The sequence below is a fragment of the Pituophis catenifer genome, unplaced genomic scaffold (assembly GCF_029215685.1).
Source record: "Pituophis catenifer annectens isolate HBS135680 unplaced genomic scaffold, rPitCat1.0.hap2 SCAF_2, whole genome shotgun sequence".
In the NCBI taxonomy this organism is placed as follows: Eukaryota; Metazoa; Chordata; class Lepidosauria; order Squamata; family Colubridae; genus Pituophis; species Pituophis catenifer.
This window is the reverse complement of record NW_027256882.1, coordinates 193,082,310-193,105,783: the sequence shown is the minus strand read 5'-3', so window position 1 is coordinate 193,105,783 and position 23,474 is coordinate 193,082,310. Positions and strand designations below refer to the sequence as shown.

General features: G+C 39.0%; 1 protein-coding gene across 2 annotated transcripts in view; it reads left to right on the top strand.

Annotated features, from left to right (window-relative positions):
- PTPN6 (protein tyrosine phosphatase non-receptor type 6) overlaps positions 1-22,961 on the top strand; it is a 33,507-nt gene extending 10,546 nt beyond the window's left edge. For both annotated transcript variants that reach the window (XM_070935336.1, XM_070935335.1), the window contains exons 4-15: positions 3,687-3,897; positions 7,672-7,788; positions 8,948-9,061; positions 9,514-9,610; positions 10,910-10,989; positions 11,086-11,235; positions 11,714-11,845; positions 16,002-16,156; positions 18,997-19,064; positions 20,025-20,176; positions 20,688-20,785; positions 22,070-22,961. In XM_070935336.1, the coding sequence (XP_070791437.1) occupies positions 3,687-3,897; positions 7,672-7,788; positions 8,948-9,061; positions 9,514-9,610; positions 10,910-10,989; positions 11,086-11,235; positions 11,714-11,845; positions 16,002-16,156; positions 18,997-19,064; positions 20,025-20,176; positions 20,688-20,785; positions 22,070-22,196 (1,501 nt within the window). In that variant the 3' untranslated portion in view covers positions 22,197-22,961. The remainder of the gene's footprint in view (positions 1-3,686; positions 3,898-7,671; positions 7,789-8,947; positions 9,062-9,513; positions 9,611-10,909; positions 10,990-11,085; positions 11,236-11,713; positions 11,846-16,001; positions 16,157-18,996; positions 19,065-20,024; positions 20,177-20,687; positions 20,786-22,069) is intronic.
- Positions 22,962-23,474: the final 513 nt, after the last annotated feature.

Here is a 23,474-nt window from a genome sequence, read left to right as displayed (position 1 = left end):
TGATCAGGATTGAACTTCAGGTTGTGGGCAGAGTTAGCCTGTAATATTGCATCTAACCACTGCACCATCAGGGTTCCTGCATAAAACGGATTTCTGCAATTTCCCCAGATATCTGCTTCCTGCATTGTTTATATTGCAATGTTTTAAATCACTTTCAATTGTAAACCACCTAGAGATGTAATGGAATTGGGTGATGTATTAATGTAATAAATTAATAAGTGGTACACATAGTCCTTGACTTATGACCTATTGCTTAATGACCATTCAAAATTATGACAGACACTCCAAAAGGTACTTATGGCATGGTTCTGAACTTCTGACAGCCATCTCCCCCTCTCTTCTCCCCTAGTATCATGACTGCATTTCAGGTATTCAGCAACTGGGCTACGTTTATGGCCATTTGCAATGTCCCAGGGCCTGATGATCATGATTTACAACATTTTTGCTGAAAATACATTGTTTGCTTTTGGTTTTCAGCAAAAATGTCCCATAGTAAACAATGGGTCATCTTAACAACCACAGCGTTTGCTTAATAACTGCCACAAAAAAAAAGTCTTAAAATCAGATCAATGGCCAGTCTCCATTATAATTGTAAATCAAGGACTATCATAATTTGTGTAAGTACAGTAATACAAGAAAAAAGTCCCCTCCATAAGAAGATTTTTCCTCATCTTTTTGCCAATCAATGATGCTATATCTTAATCTGATTTTGGGTTTGTAACCTTTTGATTCACTTTGAGGCAACTGATTCAAATTTATAGATTTGCAGTAAGAAAGCCAAGAAAGTCAAAAAGTGTTTAACAAAACAATGCCTTAGTGGAAATGGAGTTACAGTATATAAATATTAATCTTCTAATTTCATTTCAAAATAATGTTCAAATTTTGAAGTTCAAAAAATTTACTCTTTTGATGTAGTCTAATTACTAACTATAGATACAAAATCCTCACACTCTTTATATTTCCTACATATAATTCTTTAACAAGGAATAATTATTTTGCTATGTATTTTTGAAGGAATATAGGGCTAACATATACAAACATACATACAATAAAAAATATAGTATATTCAGGCTTGAGACAAGATTCACTGAGAGGAATTTTGATTTTTTCCCCTTCATTCCAAAGGGTCAATGTCATCTGAAAAAGCCCTATTAATCATGGAGTGTGCAACAGAATGACAAAATTCACATTTGTTTTCTTTTTGGTGCCAAGTTGGTGTGTAATTCATTGGGGCTCATTAAATAAATTCCTAAGCACTTTAATTTCAGAGAAAGATCCAACATTTTCATTTTACAGATACATTTCATGCTCAGGGAATGTTTATGTAATTTACAGTCGGGTATGCATTAACACTAAATGAACTTACGGGAAATATAAAAAGGGTTGTAAATTTTAGGATTTGGTCTGACCAACTAAAGCTTCTGGTAACTGACCAAATGGAAATCTAATGTCATAGATGAAGTAATAAAACTCTGTTTGCAGCACGTCTGTATAGGCAGAAGAACACAACAAGGTGACATTGGGGCAGTGGTGAAATGTAAAATTTGTTACTACCGGTTCTGTGGGCATGGCTTGGTGGTGGGGTAATGTGAGTGGGTGGGCATGGGCAACTTTTTTTTTTACTTTTAAAAGCATTTTTTTCTACAACCTCTTCGACTGAAGAGGTTGCAGAAAAAAATGCTTTTAAAAGCCTCTGAAGATCAGGCAACTCAGCTGGGATCGTCAGAAGCTTTTAAAAGCATTTTTTTCTACAACCTCTTCGGCCGAAGAGGTTGTAGAAAAAATGCTTTTAAAAGCCTCTGACGATCCCAGCTGAGCCGCAAGATCATCAGAGGCTTTTTTTTTTTTTTTTTTTACTTTTAAAAGCATTTTTTTGGCCGAAGAGGTTGTAGAAAAAATGCTTTTAAAAGTAAAAAAAAAAAGCCTCTGATGATTGCACGGCTCAGCTGGGCAGGGTGGGGGGGCAGGGATTTTTGCTACCAGTTCTCCGAACCACCCATCACCATCACCAGGAGCATTTCACCCCTGCATTGGGGTTTTCTCCTCCCACTCCTCCCACAAGCTACTGTGTCATGATAACTAAATTTATAACTGAAAGGAGATAAACAGCCATGCCATTATAAATTTCACCTGTGATATTTCCAGAGACCCAGGAAAGGAAGACATGGAGGACATTTGACTTGGGAATGGAACACCCTGGCTGCCTGCCCCCCAAATACGTTCGTGGGGTTATTTCATTGAGCAAAGTCTTGCCTGTTCACCTGGCAAGGTTTTGTATGAACAAGTTTTCTTGGTTACTTTTGCGTAGACTTGGTAAACATGATTTTGGGAATGCTGGCATCAGCAGCTCATCCACATCAAGGGAAGGGATTGATCTCACACTGTTGTGCTAAGAGCTAGTGAGATATTGGGTAGGAAATTGCTAGAACATTGCTTCCTATATGCTGACTAAATGTTTAAAAAGTTGTGCCTTAGTACCTTTTGCTACTGCCTTTGAAATAATTTTCACTATTACAACTGAAAGTTTAACTTTTATTTTAAAAAATTAAGATTTAATTCTGTTAAGGTTTTTGATTAATTTTTGTAGCCCATCTGGGTAGTTCTAGATCCAGGTTTCTGAAAAACACTGAGATACTGAGGTACAATACTGGTAGTCCTCAACTTACAACCATTCATTTAGTGATCATTAAAAGTTACAATGGTACTGAAAAAAAGGGGCTCCTGACCAGTTTTCACACTTACATCTGTTGCAGCATCCCCCGTGGTCACATGATCAAAATTCAGGCTCTTGGCAAGTGGCCTGTATTTATAACAGGTACATAGTCCCAGGATCATGTGTTCACCATTTGTAACCTTTCCAGCTGGCTTCTGACAAGCAAAGTCAATAAGGGGGAAGCCAGATTCACTTAATGACCACATGATTTAATTGGCAACTACGGAGATTTGCTTAACTACTGTGGCAAAAAGGGTTGTTAAAATGGGTGAAACTCACTTAACAATTGCCTTGCTTAGTAATAGAAATTTTGGGTTCAATTATGGTCACAAGTCAAGGTCTAGCTATACTGCTGTACAAAATGGTGGCAAATCCCATTAGAGAGCTTTTTCCTCACTGTTAAACTGAGCTGATTTTCCTGCCATTACCTATATTACCTACATTAACAAATTAACTTTGGGTAAATCACATTGTTTTATTTTCTCCACGTAGTTTATAATGTCCTTAACACTTGCTGTCTTGATTCCTTTTCCCGTAATAAAAGTTTTTTTCTGCTTTTTCACAGTCAGGCTGTTTTTCATTTTTTTTAATTTACTGAGATTTGAGTAAAAAATGTTAGGATGAATTTACTGAATGCTAAATGGTAAAGCAGACAATAACATACATAGAACAAAAACAAAATTGGCCCTTATTAATATTTTAAAATCTATGCATGCACGTTTATCTTATCAGGGCGGAAAATAATCAGTACAAATAAGAATTATGGCTAGATTTGTTTCACTGTTTACATAAAGCAAAAACAAAACTTAATATCTTTATGCTGATTCATGTAGCTTTTTTAATAATTGTTTTTCCTCTCTGTCCCTTCTTGGTAATGATCCAAATTTTCCATTAGTCTAATTACATTCCAGTCACTTTTATTTTGTAGCTACTCTACAAATTAGTTATTTATTTCTCCTCTCTTCTTTCTCAGATGGTACCATGGACATCTTTCTGGTCCAGCAGCTGAGGCTTTACTCCAAGCCAAGACTGCACCATGGACTTTCTTAGTGCGTGAGAGCCTTAGCAAGCCTGGTGATTTTGTGCTGTCTGTCCTGACTGACCAGCCTAAACCTAGGACTGATGTTACTGGAGCCCACAGCCAGGAACGACTCAAAGTTACCCATATCAAGATTATGTGTGAGGTGAGAAGGTGGGAGAGAAGGTAAAGGAGGAGATAGAGAGGTCTTTATTACCTGTAAGATGATATACAAATCATTTTCTCATTTTCAACTTATGTGGTTCCAGATGACAATCCAATTGGAAATTTCATGACTCTTAACAGTTGATTATCAATTGATCTGTAATATTTCACATTTGTATCCATACGTTCGGTATCTTTACCAATGAAAGGTTAGTTGCACTTCAAACAAAAAGGGAATCAAGTTCCTAAAAGAACCTTGTTTGGCCATAGTAGATGACAAAGGTAGCTGTAGTCAAGTCTCTTGAGATTCAGGAGCTGGATCCTCAGAGGTACGAGTGGCATCATGTGCACCAAGATGTGGATCTGATGAAGTAGAGATGGAATGTAACATGTCCTTAGTCAAGGGAGAGACTAATCTCTGATAGATCAAGAGAAGAGCTTGACTGTGTCTCTGGGTTCATCTGTGCTCAGATGGAAGCCATTGACTCTGCAGTACACAGTCAGCCTCACAGCCTAAGCATAACATGGCTTCTTTTTTTGATACCGCCCCCACAGCGGAGTTTCTACTTATTCATCTGGAGATCTTGAGAAAGAGGTTAAAAGTCTAAAACGTCTGGTGAATCCTGGAGATTTCACTTCTCTAGAAATACTTCATTATTGTCAGGCTCAAAACCAAGAATGACATTCTTCCAAGCTGAGATTGTTATTATTTAACACTTACAGATGAAATCTTGCCAGACTGAAGATCCTGTTATCTCAATCTACTATATACTCTGTGAACTATTAGGGAGGATCTGCCCTTAAGAGCCCTCTAAATACAATGTTTAGTGTCCCAGAAGAGACAACTATTAAAGAGAAAGTAATAATTTTAACTGTTCATTAATTATACTTAATCTCTACTTAGAGAATTTAGAAGCCTAGTTTCTCACCTCCAGGTAGAGAGGCACATTGATTTATCAGCCAAGCTGATAAAAAGTGCTCATTGTTAATTGATTTTGTGGGGATGTCCAATATCATTTGCATATTCAAGTTTCCCCAGACTGCCATTAAGTATGAGTGCAATGAAATCCAAAATAGGCATTTTCCCCCTGATTCTAAAATGTAGCTCCTAGAATCATTAACACCTCAGTCCTGTGTATGTCAAATTCCCTGTTCATTGTAATCTGGAGACATAACCCCCCAAAATCACAGAAGAGGAATGGATAATTAAGTATTAGAATGACAGAATCTTGGACTTCTTCTAGTCCAGGGGTGGGCAAATGTGGCTCTTTTACAACCAGTGGACTTCAACTCCCAGAATTCCTGAGACAGCCTGAGACAGTTGTCTCAGGAATTCTGGGAGTTGAAGTCCACTGGTTGTAAAAGAGCCACATTTGGCCACCCCTGTTCTAGTCCAACCACCTGCTCAAGCATTCCGAACAAATGGCTGTCCAATCTCTTCTTAAAAACCTCCAGTGATGGAGCTTCCACAACTTCTGGAGGCAAGTCCCTCCACTAATTAATTGTTCTAACTGTCAGGAATTTCCCCTTAGTTTTAGGTTGGTTCTCTCCTTGATTAGTTTCCATCCATTGCTTCTTATCCTGCCTTCAGGTACTTTGAAAAATAGAATGACCTCTCTTCTTTGTGGCAGCCCCTTAGATATATTAATAATGACAACTAGCTCCAGACTTGCAAAGAATCCTTCTTAGTGGTTTCATATAGATGTTAAGTAACACAGGAGACAAGAAAGAATCCTGAAATCTTTCATTATTATTTTTCTGTAGTGTCTGGAGAAAAAGGGATAAACAATTCTTGCAATCCTCTAGGTCTCCTGAATCATACTACTATATCAGTTTAAAATTCTGGTGTAACTCAAAAAATGAATCTTTTGAATAATATCAAGCATTTATTAGGAAAATACGAGCGCATTGTTTTCTAGAAAAGAAAACATTGATGTGTATTTGGTTTAGGTTGGATTAAATCTCAGGAGACATTGGATAAACAAGGGAACAATATGAATGAAAATTAGGTCCTAAGGAAGAATAGCTTGGAAAGAAACTGGCTCTTTGCCTTGAGCACACAATATAAAAGCAACCCTCACTTAGTACTTCAGTCTAATATCCATTGCCCATATAGTAGAAATCAGGGTTAGATTATATATGGGCCCTGGAAAATTTCACATCACAGCCTGTACTGGGTTTAGGATTCCTTCTTTTCCTTCCCAGCAGCTAACTGCTGCTCCTGAGGCGATTCAAAGAATGAAAGCTTCCTGATGTCTTTTCCCTTTTTTGTTATTGTTGTTAGTCACGAAGTCGTGTCCGACCCATCGCGACCCCATGGACAACGTTCCTCCAGGCCTTCCTATCCTCTACCATCCCCCGGAGTCAGTGGTGGGATTCAGCCAGTTCGCACCACTTCAGGAGAACCGGCTGTTAAGTTTCTGAGCAGTTTGGCAACCTGGTTGTTGGAAGAAATCATTAGGGCAGAGAACTGGTTCTTAAATTACTTGAATCCCACCACTGCCTGGAGTCCATTTAAATTCACGCCTTCTGCTTCAGTGATTCCATCCAGCCACCTCATTCTTTGTCGTCCCCTTCTTCTTTTGCCCTCAATCGTTCCCAGCATTAGGCTCTTCTCCAGTGAGTCCTTCCTCCTCATTAGGTGGCCAAAGTATTTGAGTTTCATCTTCAGGCAATAATCCATGAAGAGGTTTCCCTTTTTATTTAGCCTCAAAGGGAAGGAAGTTGTCCCTTTGCTTAGGAATTGGTCTTCATTAGTCTACATTAGGCTTTACTTAGTAGCAGGGATGGGAGAAGCAGGGACTTTATCACTTGTGTCCCTGTGGTTTCATCTTACAGGGATATTTAAGAGCTTGCCCTGCTAGAGGTGCCCATCAACAAAACATTAAAAATCACGCAAAAGAAGAACGAACAAGGGAGGAGTCAGAAACTTCAAGAGCTATTAAAAACATTGAAAAGGACTCTGCGAAGAGTCAATTTGTAGGAGCAAAGACCTCATCCTCAAAATGGAAATATTAAAGTAGCTGTGCCTTGTAGAAGGCATACATGATTGTTCAGAGGTTATATGGAATTTATGAGATTATCAATAATGTATCCACAGCTACCTTTGCCTGGATGGATGCCCTTTGGAGCTGCTGTACCAAGTCTTTGGTTTCCCTTTGGAATGCTTTGCAGAAGCCCCTCCCCAATACAATAAAACAAAACATAATCTTAAGAAGAGACCAACATTTTAATTATCCACTATTTTGTCTAAAAATACATTTGCATAAAGAGATGATCACATGATTGATAAAAGAGCCTTGGTAGTACAGTGGTCTAAGGCACCCTGTTATTAAGCTGGTTATTAAGACCAGCTGCCTGCAATTACTGCAGGTTCGAATCTCGCCAAGGCTCAACTTTGACTCAGCCTTCCATCCTTTCTAAGGTAGGTAAATTGAGGACCCAGTTGTGAGGGCAATAAGCTGACTTTGTATAAATATACAAAAGGATGAAGGCTATTGCTGAGCACATTGTCAGCCGCCCTGAGTCTCCGGAGAAGGGCGGCATATAAATCAAATTAAAAAACAAACAAACCCAGAGATAAAATGTGAATAAAATATTTAATTGCTTTAATTAAAGTTGTGATGATTAGCTTTCCACAGGATTGAAAAGATAATAGCTCAGTAAAAAATAAAATATAGGAACAAGATTAAGTGTGTGTATACATAGACACTAAGGCACCTACATATATGAGGGACTGGAATAATAATGCTTTTTGTTTTCTCATTTTTTCTAGAAAGGGCAGTACACAATTGGGGGTACAGCAAGATTCCTCAGTTTGACTGACTTAGTGGAACATTTTAAGAAGACAGGAATTGAGGAGGCATCTGGATATTATGTATATTTGAGACAGGTAAATAAGCTATTACTTATCAGACTTATCTCTGAATTGTTCAAAAGGTAAATTTCATTATGTTGTCCAATACAGTTTATAGAAGGTGATATAGATATGTAAATTCAGACATTATCATGTATTATGTGGGTGTATCTGTAATGTATTATGTGTGCGTTGTGTACTGTATTATGTGTGCTTACTGTATTATTTATGTGTACCTGTAAATGTAATATTATTAGTATCAACAATATTATTCTCAAATTAAAGACAATCTATTCATGATAATCACACAGCCAATTGTGCTAATAAGGTGCGCATATACAAGGTAAATTAATGAATTCTAAACCACTACTGAAATTTAGCATCAGATACATCCATAAATCTTAACTTCATGTCTTTGATACTTTTCATTCATCAACTGCTTTTCTCAGACTCTAGTTTTGCTTTAATAATTCGTCTTAACATCCTGTACAGAGAAATAAGTTAGATTTGCACAAAAATAAGATGACTATGTGATTTGTTTGGTTTTGGTTTTGCAAGTTCTACACAATCAGTCATTGTGGCTTATAGTTTAGTAGGATTTATGAGCCTAATCATAGTAACTTATTCAATAAAACATGACTAAGATTATACTTAGAGTGACATGTAAGGTATAAACCTACAATTTTCCCCAAGTATTTTGTTATCAAATTTGAAACAAAATTCATATGGTATGTCCAACTATAAAATGTCCATTTTCCCAAAGTCAGATTGGGAAAAGTGATTGATCCCTGCAACTCTCTTTATCTGCCTTTGTTATCCAGTGGTCCTTGCAATCTTAGTCTGTCTGCACATTTATCACATTTGCAAACAAAGTTCGGGGGTTGGTTGCAAATATGGATCATACTTAGTTTCTAAGAAAGTTACAAACCATCTGCAGGCTTCAGAGATATTCTTGGAAATATAACTCATTGCAGAAGCTAATGCTTTGCCTATAACCTGCTAGTTTCTTAGTATTTATTTGTTTTATAAATTTAAGAAAATATAAACAACATTAGGTTGGAGTAGGCATCTGACCAGTGACTAGTGAAATTGATAAGGGAAATATCCATGGGCACCTTGGTGCTCTTACTCTCTGTCTCAACATTCCATTTTTCCTTTTCTTTCTTCATTTCATCCCCCCATCCCCCTCTCCAAGCCTTTCAATGCCACTCGAGTGAATGCAGCTGACATTGAAAACAGAGTGGAAATGCTCAAAAGGAGGAGTCAAGCAGAAGAGGCAAACAAAGGTGGTTTCTGGGAGGAATTTGATGTGAGTAGAGTTTTCTGCAGTGAACTATTCCTCATGTTTTAGCCTCAGAATTCAATGCTGCAATCCCAAGATATATACATTATTTCTGGAACCTCTAAGAGCCCCAGTGAAGATGGCTATTGGGAGCTGTAATTCAGCAACATCTGAAAGCCAGAATTTCCTTACCCGGAATACCTAAGAAATAGGACTCAGACCAATGATGTCTCAAGCAGAAATTCATTTCTTTATCATAGAAAGCATCAGTCCTCATACTTTCTTGATGTGAGGTAGCTTAGCCAACAGGGACGTAATCAATAGTCATATAGTAATTGTGAAATACAACACATCCATTAATTGAACAATTTAAACATTTGAAGATTTATTTTTCCCCATCTCTTTTTAAAATATAGATGTGCCTTTTTTCTTCAGCTGCCAGCTGCATTACTAAAACTTATCTTCATTTCTTCCTTAAGAGCCTGCAGAAACAAGAAACGAAGAACTTGTATGATCGACACGAGGGTCAAAGACCAGAAAATAAGATCAAGAACCGCTATAAGAATATCTTGCCCTGTGAGTTTGGTGTTCAACTTTGCTTAGCCTATGCATGTAATACAATCAGATAACTACGATGTAAATACTTCTTCTGCGGTTGAAATATTACAAGTCTGTCTCTGCTTTTCAAAACAAAAAAAACCATAAAAATATACAGCATGGAAGCAAAAGTCTGGTTAGCACTTTATTGCATGTTGCACAACCTTTCATAGATATATTGCCTTATGAACTAACTTTTCTCCTGATGGATAGTCAAATTAATTTTCTTCCAGTTTGGATGCCCAAACATTTAAAGGAAAACTTTTCCAGTTTGAGCAACTAGCAAAATTATTTATTTATTTTTATAAAATTTTACTTGAGAATGAAAAAATGTTCCATATCAGAATAAAATAATATAAAACTGGCAAATACCCTTAAACGATTAAAACAAGACTATATATTAAAATAGGGAAAGCACGTAAAAAATGGAAGTAGAAAAATAGAGACCACCTTTGGTGGGAAGGTAACAGCGTTCCGTGCACCTTTGGTGTTTAGTCATGCCGGCCACATGACCACGGAGACGTCTTTGGACAGCGCTGGCTCTTCGGCTTTGAAATGGAGATGAGCACCACTCCCTAGAGTCGGGAATAACTAGCACATATGTGCGAGGGGAACCTTTACCTTTATATATTAAAATCTAAAACAAACTAACAAGTCAAGATAAATGTGAGAAAGTAATGGAATGTGACTAAAACGAGAGAGGGAGGAGCAATAATGCAATTCAAGCTCTTTGGGTTTCTTCCATGGCATTGGTGAATAACCTATTTCTCGTGAGAGTAACTCCTGCCAGTCTCTCCTTCCCAGGACTATGGTTCTCCCCTTTCCTCCCCATCCCTTCAGCTGTGAAGTCATCAGGGTACTGTGGCTACAATGGATATGTTTGGTATATCAGCTTTGTTGAACTGCTGTTCTTTTTGCTCACTGCCACAGGCTGCCTGCTGAGGGCTTTTTTTCCCTATTCTCTCTCCTTCCCTGGATGGAGAAGGAAAGGCACATTACCTCTGGTCTTTTCTGCAGGATGTTAGAATCTCCTTAAAAAGAAAGAAGTAGAGGAACTGAATAACAAAGCCTTGCATTCCAATTAAGTAGTGTTATTGAGGTCAGAATATTTGCCAGTGCTATTTTGGAAATAAGAATTTCAGCACTGTGTTTTCAGGTGCTTCAGATGGGTCATAGGAAATAAAAACTGTCTCCTGCCATTTGTATCTAGAAAATTTACTAAAGTCCCTTTCACAAATTGTGTGATTCTTCAGTGACGTTGCTTGTCTTATCTTCCAGTTGACCACTCCAGAGTTATTCTTCAAGACAGAGATGTGAATATTCCTGGGTCTGATTATATCAATGCCAACTACATCAAGGTGAGGATTAGTTTACTCTGTAATATCTGGAGAAAAGAAGGGGTGGGAATTTATTTCTTGAGGTTTTTTTAATCTCATCTCTTTATTTCTTGGCAGAATGAGCTGTTCAGTCCGGAGGAATGCAGTAAAACCTATATTGCCAGCCAAGGTTGCCTGGAAGCCACCATTAATGATTTCTGGCAGATGGTATGGCAAGAAAATTCACGCATCATTGTGATGACCACTCGGGAGGTGGAGAAAGGACGGGTAAGTAGACAGACAGATGATAGATGGATAATAGATAGATGAAAGATAAATAGAAAGAGATGGATGGCTGGATCGATGGATTGATGGATGGATAGATAGATAGATAGATAGATAGATAGATAGATAGATAGATAGATAGAGAAAGAGAGAGAGAGGGGGGGGGGAAGGAGAGAGAGAGAGGGAGGGAGGTTGCTAATCTCCAAGATATGAGCTCAGCATAAACAATCTGTACCGATGAGAGAAATTCAGGGAGAGGACCAAACAGCACAGAGATATGCTTCATCATAATTCTTCCCTTAACATTGAATTGGACTTCCACTAAAATCACTTCAGCTACCCTAAAAATTGCTTCAAAGTTGCACTTAAGGAGAAACCTGTAAACTTGTTTAATTGCTTTTAACGAAGGTCTAAATTTAACTAAAGTTCCAATGGTGCTCTTTCAGTCCCTCTGCCTTATCTTTTTCTGGTTTCCTAATAGAATAAATGTGTTCCCTACTGGCCAGAAGTAGGAAGCAGCAAAGAGTATGGGCCTTATATTGTGGAAAATATTGGAGATCGTGAGGCGATAGACTATAAACTCCGACAACTTCGGCTTTCACCAATCAATAATGTGAGTACCTGAAGCCTTCGAATATTTTCCTCATGCATCCAACTTTGACTCCAAACCTTAGTGGGAACTAACAAATGAAAAGGAGACAGAGGTATAATACTCTTTTTTCCCCAAGTTTGATGTGTCCATCCTTTGAACTAGTCTGAATAGGAGTCCTTTTGATGATGATTACACACAAAAGATCTTGGCTGAATGGACATCGCTTGATCTCCTTCCAGCCATTGATTGAAAGCATTCATTCTCAATGGTGTTTGGCATCTCAGTGCAATCTTTCCTAGAGGTTTGTTTCCTTCCCTCCCCCACCTGTTTGCAAGGGCCAAATATACTGACAAATATTTGCTAGGGTTTGGGTTATGGTGGATTCTAATGTAGACAGCAGCTCAGAAGAGCATAGACATAGCACAGGAAGCCATATCCACATCCCTAGTAGGTCATCTGGAAGAACTCTTAGCTCAACTGGGGGATGAAAAGGCTTCATTTTGGGCAGAAGCAGCATCTCCTGGGAAGCCACCTTTTTCTCTTCAAACCAGTGGTGAAATCTGAACTGGTTTACTACCGGTTCGCTGGCCGCGCATGCACACTGCAAACCAAGCGCACATGCGCGTGCATGCAAACTACACACCAAAAGGAGGCTTGGGAAGGTAAGTAGAACAGCAAGGGGGGATCAGCTGTGCCACACGATTTAGATTCCCTAGAAAGCAGGATTTCCTGCTTTCTAGTGATTTTAAATCGCGTGGCACAGCTGATCATTGGAAATACCGGTTCAGAGGAACTGGTAGCTTTTTTATCAGTAGCGTTTTTATCACTACCGGTTCACCTGAACCAGTGCGAACTGGTAGCATTTCACCACTGCTTCAAACCCCAGTGACAGAATTAGTTTGTCTACAGCAGGGGTCACCAACCTTTCGGACCTTTGGGACCACTAAATTCATAATTTTAAATCCCACAGACCACTAATATGATCTGCCTAATGATCAGCTGGGTGGGAGTGGCTAGGTGGTCGTGTGACTGGGTGGGTGTGTCCAACTCTACTCACCCCTCCCCTTCCAGCCACTCCTCGCCTCCCTGCCTGGGCTCCTTAGGGCCCCAACAGGAAGCAGTTATTGAAGCTAAGCAGACACCACAAGAAAGAGTTGGCAAAACAGCTCAGTTCAAATTGGATCTGACTGAGAAGGAGGCTCAGTAGAAGCACCTCACTGAGGACTACGAGCATAGGCTTTCCAAGCAGAGGGAAGACCTGCGGGAGTGCAAGGCCAGGTACAGGCGTCTGGAGGCTCAGAGGTCTGAGATGGTCAGCCAGTTTCAGGCCATGATGCAATCCCATTGGAACAAGACCCGCTGACTCTTTGCCACCAGCTTCGCTTCCCTCCAGCCTTCGCCCAAAGCCCTGCACCAGGAGGCCGAAGCAGACCTCAAGTCGGAATTTCTGTCCCCCTCCGACCCACACACAAAGACCCTGAGGGGGGTCTCTCTGCAGTAACACAAATGTTCATTGCACGTATCTGTCCCAGGGGCCATAGTTGGAGGACCCCTGATTTAGTGCAATATAAAAAATGCAAATAATTTTTCTGCGGACCACCAAAATTTTCTCACAGACCACCAGTGGTCCGCGGACCACCAGTTGGTGACCGCTGGTCTACAGCGTAAGATGCCATCCACTGCCATATCATATGCTGAGATGGATGTGAAAGTAATGCAGTCACTCCTGAGGAGGAGAAATAATACTTCCCTGTCTCATCTCTCTCCCAACCTTAGTAACTTTTCAGTGAAAAAGAACACCACCACAAAGGGAAAAAAGAAACCCCTCTGTTCTGATGGGAGGCATCATTCCTTTTAGTCCAGTTGGACAATGGGAGTAGAACTCCAAACAGCATCACTGGGCCCAAGGGCCCTGCTTTTCCTCATTGGAGAATTATATTAAAGAGAAGAGGGAAGAGAACATGAAAGTTTAAAAGTCTAAAAAAAAGCATGCGTTCTTCAGACATTGCTGACTGAATCTGCTCATTGTGTGGATTCATTTGGATGCATAAAGAAGCAGATGGAAATCAAGTGGACAGGGCTAATCTAAAGGTGTGGGTAAGTGCAGAAACAGGCAATGAAAAGAAGTGAAGTTTTGCATTTCTCACCTCACAAACTGGGAGAGACAACACGGTAGAGGGATGGCAGTTCAGTCTAGACCAGGGGTTTCCAACCTTGGCAACTTTAAGCCTGGAGGACTTCAGCCCTTCATGGCTTAGGCCCGGGGTACTTGCAGGACCATCTCCAGCCGTTCTCCCATCGTGCTATGTGCTCTCACATAGCACCCTCCTCAGGGTGCCGTCGGCCAAACAATGTCGGCTGACGACCCCCAGGGGGAGGGCGTTCTCTGTGGGAGCCCCGACCCTCTGGAATGGATTGCCCACTGAGCTCAGGACAGCCCCCGACCTTCTTTCCTTCCGCCGCGAGCTGAAGACGTTGCTCTTCCGCCAATTAAACTGATCCGTTTGGGGGTACACTGTATAATTTTAAATCGTTTTTTAACTGGGTTATTGATTTTAATTTTGTATTGTATTGTGATTTGTATTGAAGTTGTCATTTTGTAAGCCGCCTTGAGTCCCTAGGGAGAAAGGCGGCATATAAATCTAAATAAATAAATAAATAAATAAATAAATAAATAAATAAATAAATAAATAAATAAATAAATAAATAAATAAATAAATAAATAAATAAATAAATAATTCCCCAGCCAGCAAAGCTAGAACACATCCCCTCCAGCAGCCAACACCCAGAGAAGCAGGAAACCATCAGAAACAATACTCTAATGAAGGAGCCGTTAAGAAGGAAACCTGCTGTATATAAAGAACCAGCAAACCCTCTCCCTCTCTCATTAATGATATTACCTACCCAGGTAATGAAATGTCTGCAATAAAACAATAGTTTCAGGGAGCATCAAAAACCCAACATTTCACACTTAATGAGCTGCATGATATTTGTGATGAAAAGTCCTGTAACTATATTTTTAAAACTGTTTAAATATTTTCCTTGAAAATAAAGAATATCATTTCAGAAAAATAGAGAACTACTATTTTAAAAGTCAGGGAAAAAAATGAAGCAAAATTGATCTGTGCATGCAAATGAACAATACAAGGTAGCAGGGTGAAAATTATTTTTTCCCCTTGGTTCCACCTCCAACTTAATACAGGATCCATTTTTCAGTGTTACAAATCCCAGTTGGGTGTTTAAGAGAAGGAGAAGAAACATTTATTCCTCTTCCTTGCATCTTCTAGTGTTGTTTTTAAAAAGTGTGCTTCATTCAGAACACTTTAGGACAACTTCATCAAGATTGCAAGCACTGTCCTTTTGCAGGAATATTCTGCCAGATTTTTTGGGAAAGTGGATCTCAAGATACCCTTTTTAATTTATGTTGCAATATTTTCAGGATCAGACTCAATAATGATAATAAGAATTAGAGGTTTAAATATATTTCTCTTTAATTATAACAGGCATTCTATATTCACTGAATATTCACAGATAGAAGCGAGGAAAATGGTGAAGGTGGCTCCTTATATATACAAGGGGTGGAGCCAAGAATGGGAGTGGTGAATTATGAATACATTAGGAACCAAAGAATAAGTTAACCCCCGATGTCCCATATATACATTATTTACACATTAGGGAATAAGGCATTTACATCTCACAATTTATTTGCTCTTTGGCACTTTCTTTGGTCCAAAGCTTTAACACAGAACCTGGTACAACATCTGAGATACAATATTAGATGAACCCATGGTTAATGGCAATGAATAAGCCATTATGAAGCCCAATGCATGGAGGCCAAATGTACCAAGGGCTGGAACATCTGTTCCTTAATGGGACTTTGGGCAGGGGAAGCATTCTTTGTCCTCCTGAAGTTTCTGGCTGGCTGGCTGGCAGAAAAAGAAAACTAATCTTCTACTGTCAATATCGGGAGCTTTGTGGGTGTGTTTATTAGTTTCTGCAAGCACGACAGAAGAGCAGAAACAGCATAGAATAGAAGGAAAAACAGCAGACATGAGGGTGTGGTTTTGTATTCATATATTAGTCTGAACTGGTGTCGGGTTTCCTGCCTAAGCAGGGGGTTGGACTAGAAGACCTCCAAGGTCCCTTCCAACTCTGTTATTCTATTCTATTCTATTAGGGTGAGGCTGTGAGAGACATCTGGCATTACCAATACCTGAGCTGGCCAGACCATGGAGTGCCCAGTGAGCCTGGAGGGATTCTTAACTTCCTTGATGAACTCAATCGGATGCAGGAGAGTGTCCCAAGAGCTGGACCCATCATAGTGCACTGCAGGTGAGTGATCTTCTGCTAATGAGGGCGTATTGTGAAATATACCACAAAGAAAACTCTACATGCTACTGAGAATTTTATTTATCTGGTATCCAGCAAAACCGACCATGTTTAAAGATTATCTTCTTTTTAAAAGTTTTTATCTTCTTCTAAAAAGATGATACGAATCAATACAAACTAATAAAAGTAAAGAAAAAAAGAAATCAAAGAAAAAGCTAAAAGTGCAAGAAAGGGAAAAAGTAAATAAAAAGAAAAAATGAAGAAAAAAGATACAAAGAGATGACTTCAGATCTTTATAACAGCTACAAGTATAATTATAAATTGACCACTTTCTCTAAAGCTACAACATACATATCTCTCTTCTTTCTGTAATCTATCTTGGCTAATCATCAAAATCATAAATGACATAATAACAGAATTGCAAGGGATCTTGGAGGCCTTCTAGACCAACCCCCTTCTCAAGCAGGAGACCTGCCTATACCATTTCAGACAAATGGCCGCTCTTTAAAACCTCTAGTGACGGAGCAAACTGGATGCAAGCTGTTCCACTGAGTAATTGTTCTCACTGTCAGGAAATTTCTCCTTAGTTCTAGGTTAGATCTCTATTTGATAAGCTTCCATCCATTGCTTCTTGTCTTGCCCCCAGGTGCTTTGGAGAATAGTTGACCCCCCCTCTCTGTGACAGCCTCTCAAATATTTGAACATTACTATCATGTCACCCCTAATCCTTCTCTTCATTAGTCTGCACGTACCTGGTTCCTGCAACCATTCATCATATGTTTTAGCTTCCAGTTCCCTAATCATCTTTGTTGCTCTTCTCTGCGCTCTTTCTAGAGTCTCAACATATCATGGTGACCAAAACTGAATGCACTATTCTAAATCATGTGGTTGCAGGATTTGGAGTTGGCTAATCTAGAGAAAAGAAGGAATAAGGGTGACATGATAGCAGTATTCATTTGAGGAGCTGCCACAAAGAAGAGGGGGTCAATTTATTTTTCAAAGCCTGAGAGGACAGGACAAGAAACAATGGATGGAAGCTAATCAAGGAGAGAAGCAACCTGGAATTAAGGAGAAGTTTCCTAACAGTTAAGACAATTAACCAATGGAACAACTTGCCTTCAGAAATGATGGGTGCTAAATTGCCAGGGCTGTCTTAAGGCATGGGCCTGATGGGCCTGATGGGCACTTGCCCGTTGGACCCCACGAGTGTAGGGGCCCCATACTAATCTGTGTAGGTTAACCCTTCAATGCACCTTGTATCATATAAATACAGCAACTGTATGGCTTACTGAGTATTATTGTGCTTTTCAAGCCTCATGTATTGTTCAAATGTTCATCATGTGGATTAGTTGTTGCTGCACAGCATGTTTTTAATGTTTCAACACCAATTTTGTGGGAAGTGCCAATAAAATGAATATATGTTTACTTTTATTGACCATTTACATTTTTATTCCTGTGAGTAGTCATAGGGGCCCCATTACACTATTTTGCCTGGGGCCCATAATGCTGTTAAGACGGCCCTGTTAATCACTGGAGGTTTTAAGAAGAGACTGGACAGTCACTTGTCTGAAATGGTTTAGGGTCTCCTACTTGAGCAGGGGGCTGGACTTGAAGACCTCCAAGGTCCCTTCCATTCTACTCCAGCATTCAAGCTGGAGACAGATGTAAATGTTGTTCAGAAAGAAACAATAGTGGAGGACTGTAAAAAGAAATTAAATAATTTTGTGAAAATAATTTAACAAAGATAACTGATTTAAGTACCTTCACTGGAAGCAAAACCTTTTATCAGAAGTCATTTCTTACAACATAATAATGAATTGAAAAAAAAGAGGCAAAAGAAAACACAAGCTATTTTGGATGAGATAAACAGAAAAGAATTTTTAAAAATTCTAGGAAAAAATTCCTAACAAATTAAGCTTTTACAATTACAGTTATCTATGCTAATAGCAAGAGAAATTGGAAGAAAAATGAAAAGCAAAAAAACTTTTGAGTTTGCAAACAAATCAGGGAAATGGTTGGCATATAAATTAGTAAAAGAAAGAGAAATGGAATAACATTGAAACTCCAAGAGGGAGATAATGTACTAATGGACAGAGTGGCCAAGCAAAAAGCATTTCATCAATATTTTTCTAACTTGTATAAAGCGAATGAAATCTCTCTGGAAGAAAATTATAAAAGAATACTTAAAGCAAGGGTGGGGAATGATGGTCCTTTTATGACTTGTGGACTTCAACTCCTAGAATTCCTGAGCTAAATATAAAACAAGATAAGAGAATTGTGGGAATAAAGATTTAAAAAGAGACTTAAAAGTTAAGGGGTTTTGAAGATGATTTGATGTTGGTTTGGGCAAATCCTTTAATGGAATTGAAAGATTAATGGGAAAACTAAAAATTGGTGCATTAGCCAGTTTTAAGATCAACAAACAGAAGATGAAGATGTTAACAAAAAACATGAAGAATTTATGAATAAAACAGATTTTAAGAAGGAAAAGAAAGTAAAATATCTGACAGCACCATGACAGATATAATTGTATGCCACTTAAAATAACTACGTTAAGCACAGTATTAGTTTTAAAAGCTATGTTAGGGTTAGGATTAGGGTCATTAGGATGATGATGATGATGATGATGATGATGATGATGATGATGATGATGACTCAAGCCACCTTGAGTCTTCGGAGAAAGGCAGCATACAAGTTGAACAAATAAATAAATAAATGATATCCATTAAGTCGAGTCCAACTTTTGGCAATTCTCTGGTGACATAAACATATTGAAATGTGCCTATTTTGTGCCCAGAATGTACTCCAATGCCCATAATCCCCATTTCTTCTTCTTTCCACAGTGCTGGGATTGGTCGCACTGGGACCATCATTGTCATTGATATGACTGTGGATATGATTTCCACTAAAGGTGAGACCAGTTTGGGTATCTGACCTTGGATTGGCTGAAGCTTCCATTTGTGCTTCCCACTGGTGACCTGCAAACCTTTGATATACTATGAGAAAAAGGGAGGAAACACCATATAGGGAGAGCCAAGGATCACTTAAGGCTCTCCCTCCCTCTCTCTCTCTCTCTCTCCCTCCCTCCCTCCCTCTCTCTCTTTCTCTCTCTTAACGTGCAGAGCACATTAGGATGAAGTAGAGAAAGACCATTAATTAGCTATGACAGGGAAGTTGCTACATCTACCTTTCTGGTGATCGTCATTTCTAGGCATTTAGAGCCAAACTCTGCATGTGGACAGATCCATTGAAACTTAAACCCTGATCAAGTAAATATTTAGTGTATCAAAGTTGAAATTCTACAGACTTTAAGGAGGCTGCTACAGGTATCTTTAATCCTGTTTACATCTGGTAATGAACATAAACAAGTCATTTTTGCAAGTATAATCAGTGGGATTTAAAAGGGCTTAAATGTTGCTGGATTGTTGTTATGACTTAATTAGTAATTAAATCTTTTATTAAATAAACTTATCCTTTCATATTTAGTGGTTTACAAATTACCTTAAATGCTTCAGAAAAACAGCCTAGAAATTCTGAACATGTGTACTTCATCTGAAGAAACTACTGTAGTGCTTCTGTGTAAATATTTTACTTATTTATTAGATTTTTATCCCACCTTTATTACTTCATAAGTAACTCAAGGCCTGCGAACATACCTAATACTTCCTCCTATTTTCCCCAAAACAACTCTGTGAAGCAGGAGTGTGAATGACTGGCCCCAAATCATCTAGCCAGTTTTCATGTCTAAGGTGGTGCTAGAAGTCCCCGTCTCCTGGTTTCTAGGCCAGTACCTTAACCACTACACCCAATGGGTTCTGCATGTTTTAACCTGTTTTCCTATTCCTCTTTTCTCTTTCTCATTGTGTCCCAGGACTGGATTGTGACATAGATATTCCAAAGGCCATTCAAATGGTCCGGTCGCAGCGCTCAGGAATGGTGCAGACTGAAGCTCAGTACAAGTTCATCTATATGGCCATATGCCAATTTATAGAGGTCACCAAAAAGAAGCGGGACATTATGCAGGTAGTGGATCGAAGGAGGCATGCAAATGCCATTCTGTTACTTTGGGTGGTGATTGTATTTTCCTCTAGAGAAGCAGATTGTACCCACCAAGATAGTTAGCTCCCTAGCAAAGGGACAATAGCTATGGCACATTCATCTTCTAGCAGCCACGTTAGAGACACTTGTTAGAGAACCAAGCTGATTTATCCTCATTGGCTGAGCCCTTGTCATCTTCACTAGCTCTGCAGTAATCAGTGGATCTTGACCAAGAGACTTGCCAGTCTGAGTCACAGCAAAGGAGAGATTTCAAATTCCTTCACAAACTGGAGAATGGAAAAAGAAGAATGGATGGTGGGAGAGCGGGTGTTTGTTTTGGTTGTGCGGGGAGACTTCAGCTTCCTTCTGTTCACATTTGGCAGTTTCAGCTCCTTGCCTTCCATACAGTAAGAGAGTGCTCCGTGAACAACAAATACACCCCCCCACACACACACCGGCTCTAGTTTTACTTTTACTCATTTTCTCCCTGCTGCAGTCTCCGAAAGGAAGACTAAATGAATCAGAGTATGGGAATATCACCTACCCACTTGCCCAGAAGACTTCACATCCAAAGATTTCTAGAAAATCTTCCAGGTAAGACCTTTGTTCAAAGCAAGCAATGATATTTATGAAGACAATCCAATGTTCTGAAAGTGGTAGATATTAGATAGTTAACACCATTCTTTCCTGGAGCAAACTCTAAACTATATGCAAGTTTCATGTCTTAAAAAATGTTCAGGAATGTTGAATTTAAACTGGATAGAAGAAATTAAGAAAATAATGGATATTTTCCTGGTCTCTATCAGTGACATACGTAACAACATCCTAAACTTGTTGTGTGTGTACCACTCTTCAAAACATTCTCTCTTTTTTGGGGGTACTATGATTGAAAACAAATGTCTATATGAATCAAAACTTGGGAAACAATGTCCTAAGAAATAAGTTGAAAGATTTAGCTTAGAGGGGGGAAAAATGAAAGGGAGTCATGATGGCAGTCTACATCATGTTTCTTGTCACACACAATAGAGATTACGTGTCTCTTGTTGCTCTAAAATTTAATTTCATTAAAGCCGATTAATGAAAGTTGCAGGAAAATCACTTTCAGCTAAATGTTAACAGAACCTCTAAGACTATGAAGTATTTAACAGGTCATCTTTGAAGTGTCTTCTTTGCTGATGCTATTTTAACAACAACTTGGCAATCTGATGAATTGAAAGAATTCTGAAACTTGATCCTGTGTATATGTGAAAGCAAATGATTGATGTGCAAAGTCCAGTCCAATAATATGACTTTGTGCCATATATGTGCTGCATTGAAAGGTTATTTTTTAAAATGCTACATAACCTGCTCTATGTATGAAGAAGCCATCACATTTCAAAATAGCAGAAAGCACCTCGCTTTGACTAATAGATACAGCTATCTACTGAATGGGCACAAAACTGGATTTAAATAAGCTGCCACATGTTCTCAGAATTTGAATAGCTCAAATATAATTTGAGCCCACACTCTGGATCTATAGACTCTCATTTATTCCTTTCTACCCCATCTCGACCCACTCTTCTTAGTGAATAATTTCCTTATTTTTTCATGTAAATCAAATCATATTCGGTCTATTTATGCAAACTGATTAAATGTGAGTTGCAAAAAAAACACAACAATAACAACATCCCAAGCCAAACTGGATTGAAAGCCAATATTTAATTGTTGCTTTCTTGTGGGTCATCTGATAAACAGAAAGCAACTATGTTTTTCCTTAAAGCAAGAAGGAGAGGAGTATGAAAAGTTGCATGAGGCTCATGCACATAATAAGCTCAATGATGATTCAACATTATCTATGAACCTTGTTTGTCATCTTTTGCTCTTTTTCTCCTTATACAGGCAAAGGGAGGAACCAACCCTGTATGAGAATTTAGACAACATGAAAGGGAAAAAGGAAGAGAAGGGTCAAAAACCATGGCCATCTGGGAAAGAAAAGAAACCTAAAGGCTCTTTGAAGAAAAAGTAACCATCATTGGCTCCATTCGCAGTGATCATTTGTCCTTGCTAATAACAATTTTGTCTAGAGGTTTACAGAATTGTAGAGAGCTGTCCAACACATTTTGGTCATTGCATGGAAAAACCCAGCTGGCACTTTCTCCTTTCATCACTTCATTCTCTCTTGTCCCTTGGTCCCTTTCATATATTATTTTAAATTATCGTAGGCCTCTTAGATGTTTATTTCATTTGCATGTAGAATTTTGCACCCACTGTAATTCTGCAGATTGTTCTCAGCCACCAATTTATTGCCTTGATTCCTTCGTTACGTCCTAAACTTCCCCATCTTTCAGCACAACTACTAGGTAGATCTCTGCTGTTTTTGAGGCTGTGGAAAGTGCCTTCTTCTTTAGTCTAAAAACTAAAACACCTGCTTGCATTCCCTAGACCTCTCCTAAGAGGGCCTAGTCCTTCCCATTTTCTATAACGTACCCCTTACTAGGTGGTACAAAGCTTAGTATGGATCTGGAGCTGGCAAACCATGTACTTTCGCTTTGGGCCATTCCACTTATTGGACCCAGAGGCTGAATACAGTGTTTTTCAATAAGCATTGCTTCCATAGCTTAAGCTTTCTAATCCAGTTTCTTCCTACTGTTTGTTTGAAACTTAATCAGATCAAAGCTGACCATGTTCCATTTACAACTGGGAACCACAAGCTCAACAGCTATCTGTTTATTCACCAACCTTTTGGCAATTACACTCTGTAAATAATAGATTGGGTTGCTTTACTCTGTAAATAAACCAGATATTTGTTTGGTATGTGCCTCCTTTCACTTGCTCAGTATATCTATTTAATATATTAATATATCTTAATATAGCATAGATTTTAATATAGTCATGGCCAGGAGCCCTAGCGCAACTGTGGGTTGTGCACTAGTTATGCCCTTTCCAAACCAAAAATTCCGTACTCATGGTAATTCATGCCCTAGTCACCACCTGTCTTGACTATTGCAACTCATTCCGCTACATGGGGCTACCCTTGAAAAGCATCTGGAAGCTCCAGGTTGTTCAATATGCAGCAGCCTACATGGTTTTTTGCAGACCTCAGTGTACACATGTATCACCTCTCCTGTGGGAACTGCATTGGTTGCCAGTTTGCTTCTGGGTGCAATTCAAGGTGCTACTTGCCACCTTTAAAGTCCTTCATGGCTTGGGACCAGGTTATTAGAGGGACTATCTTTTGCCAGTCATATCCACCCAACCCACTAGAGCAGGGAGGCAAGGAATGTTACGGGTCATGTAGGTAGGT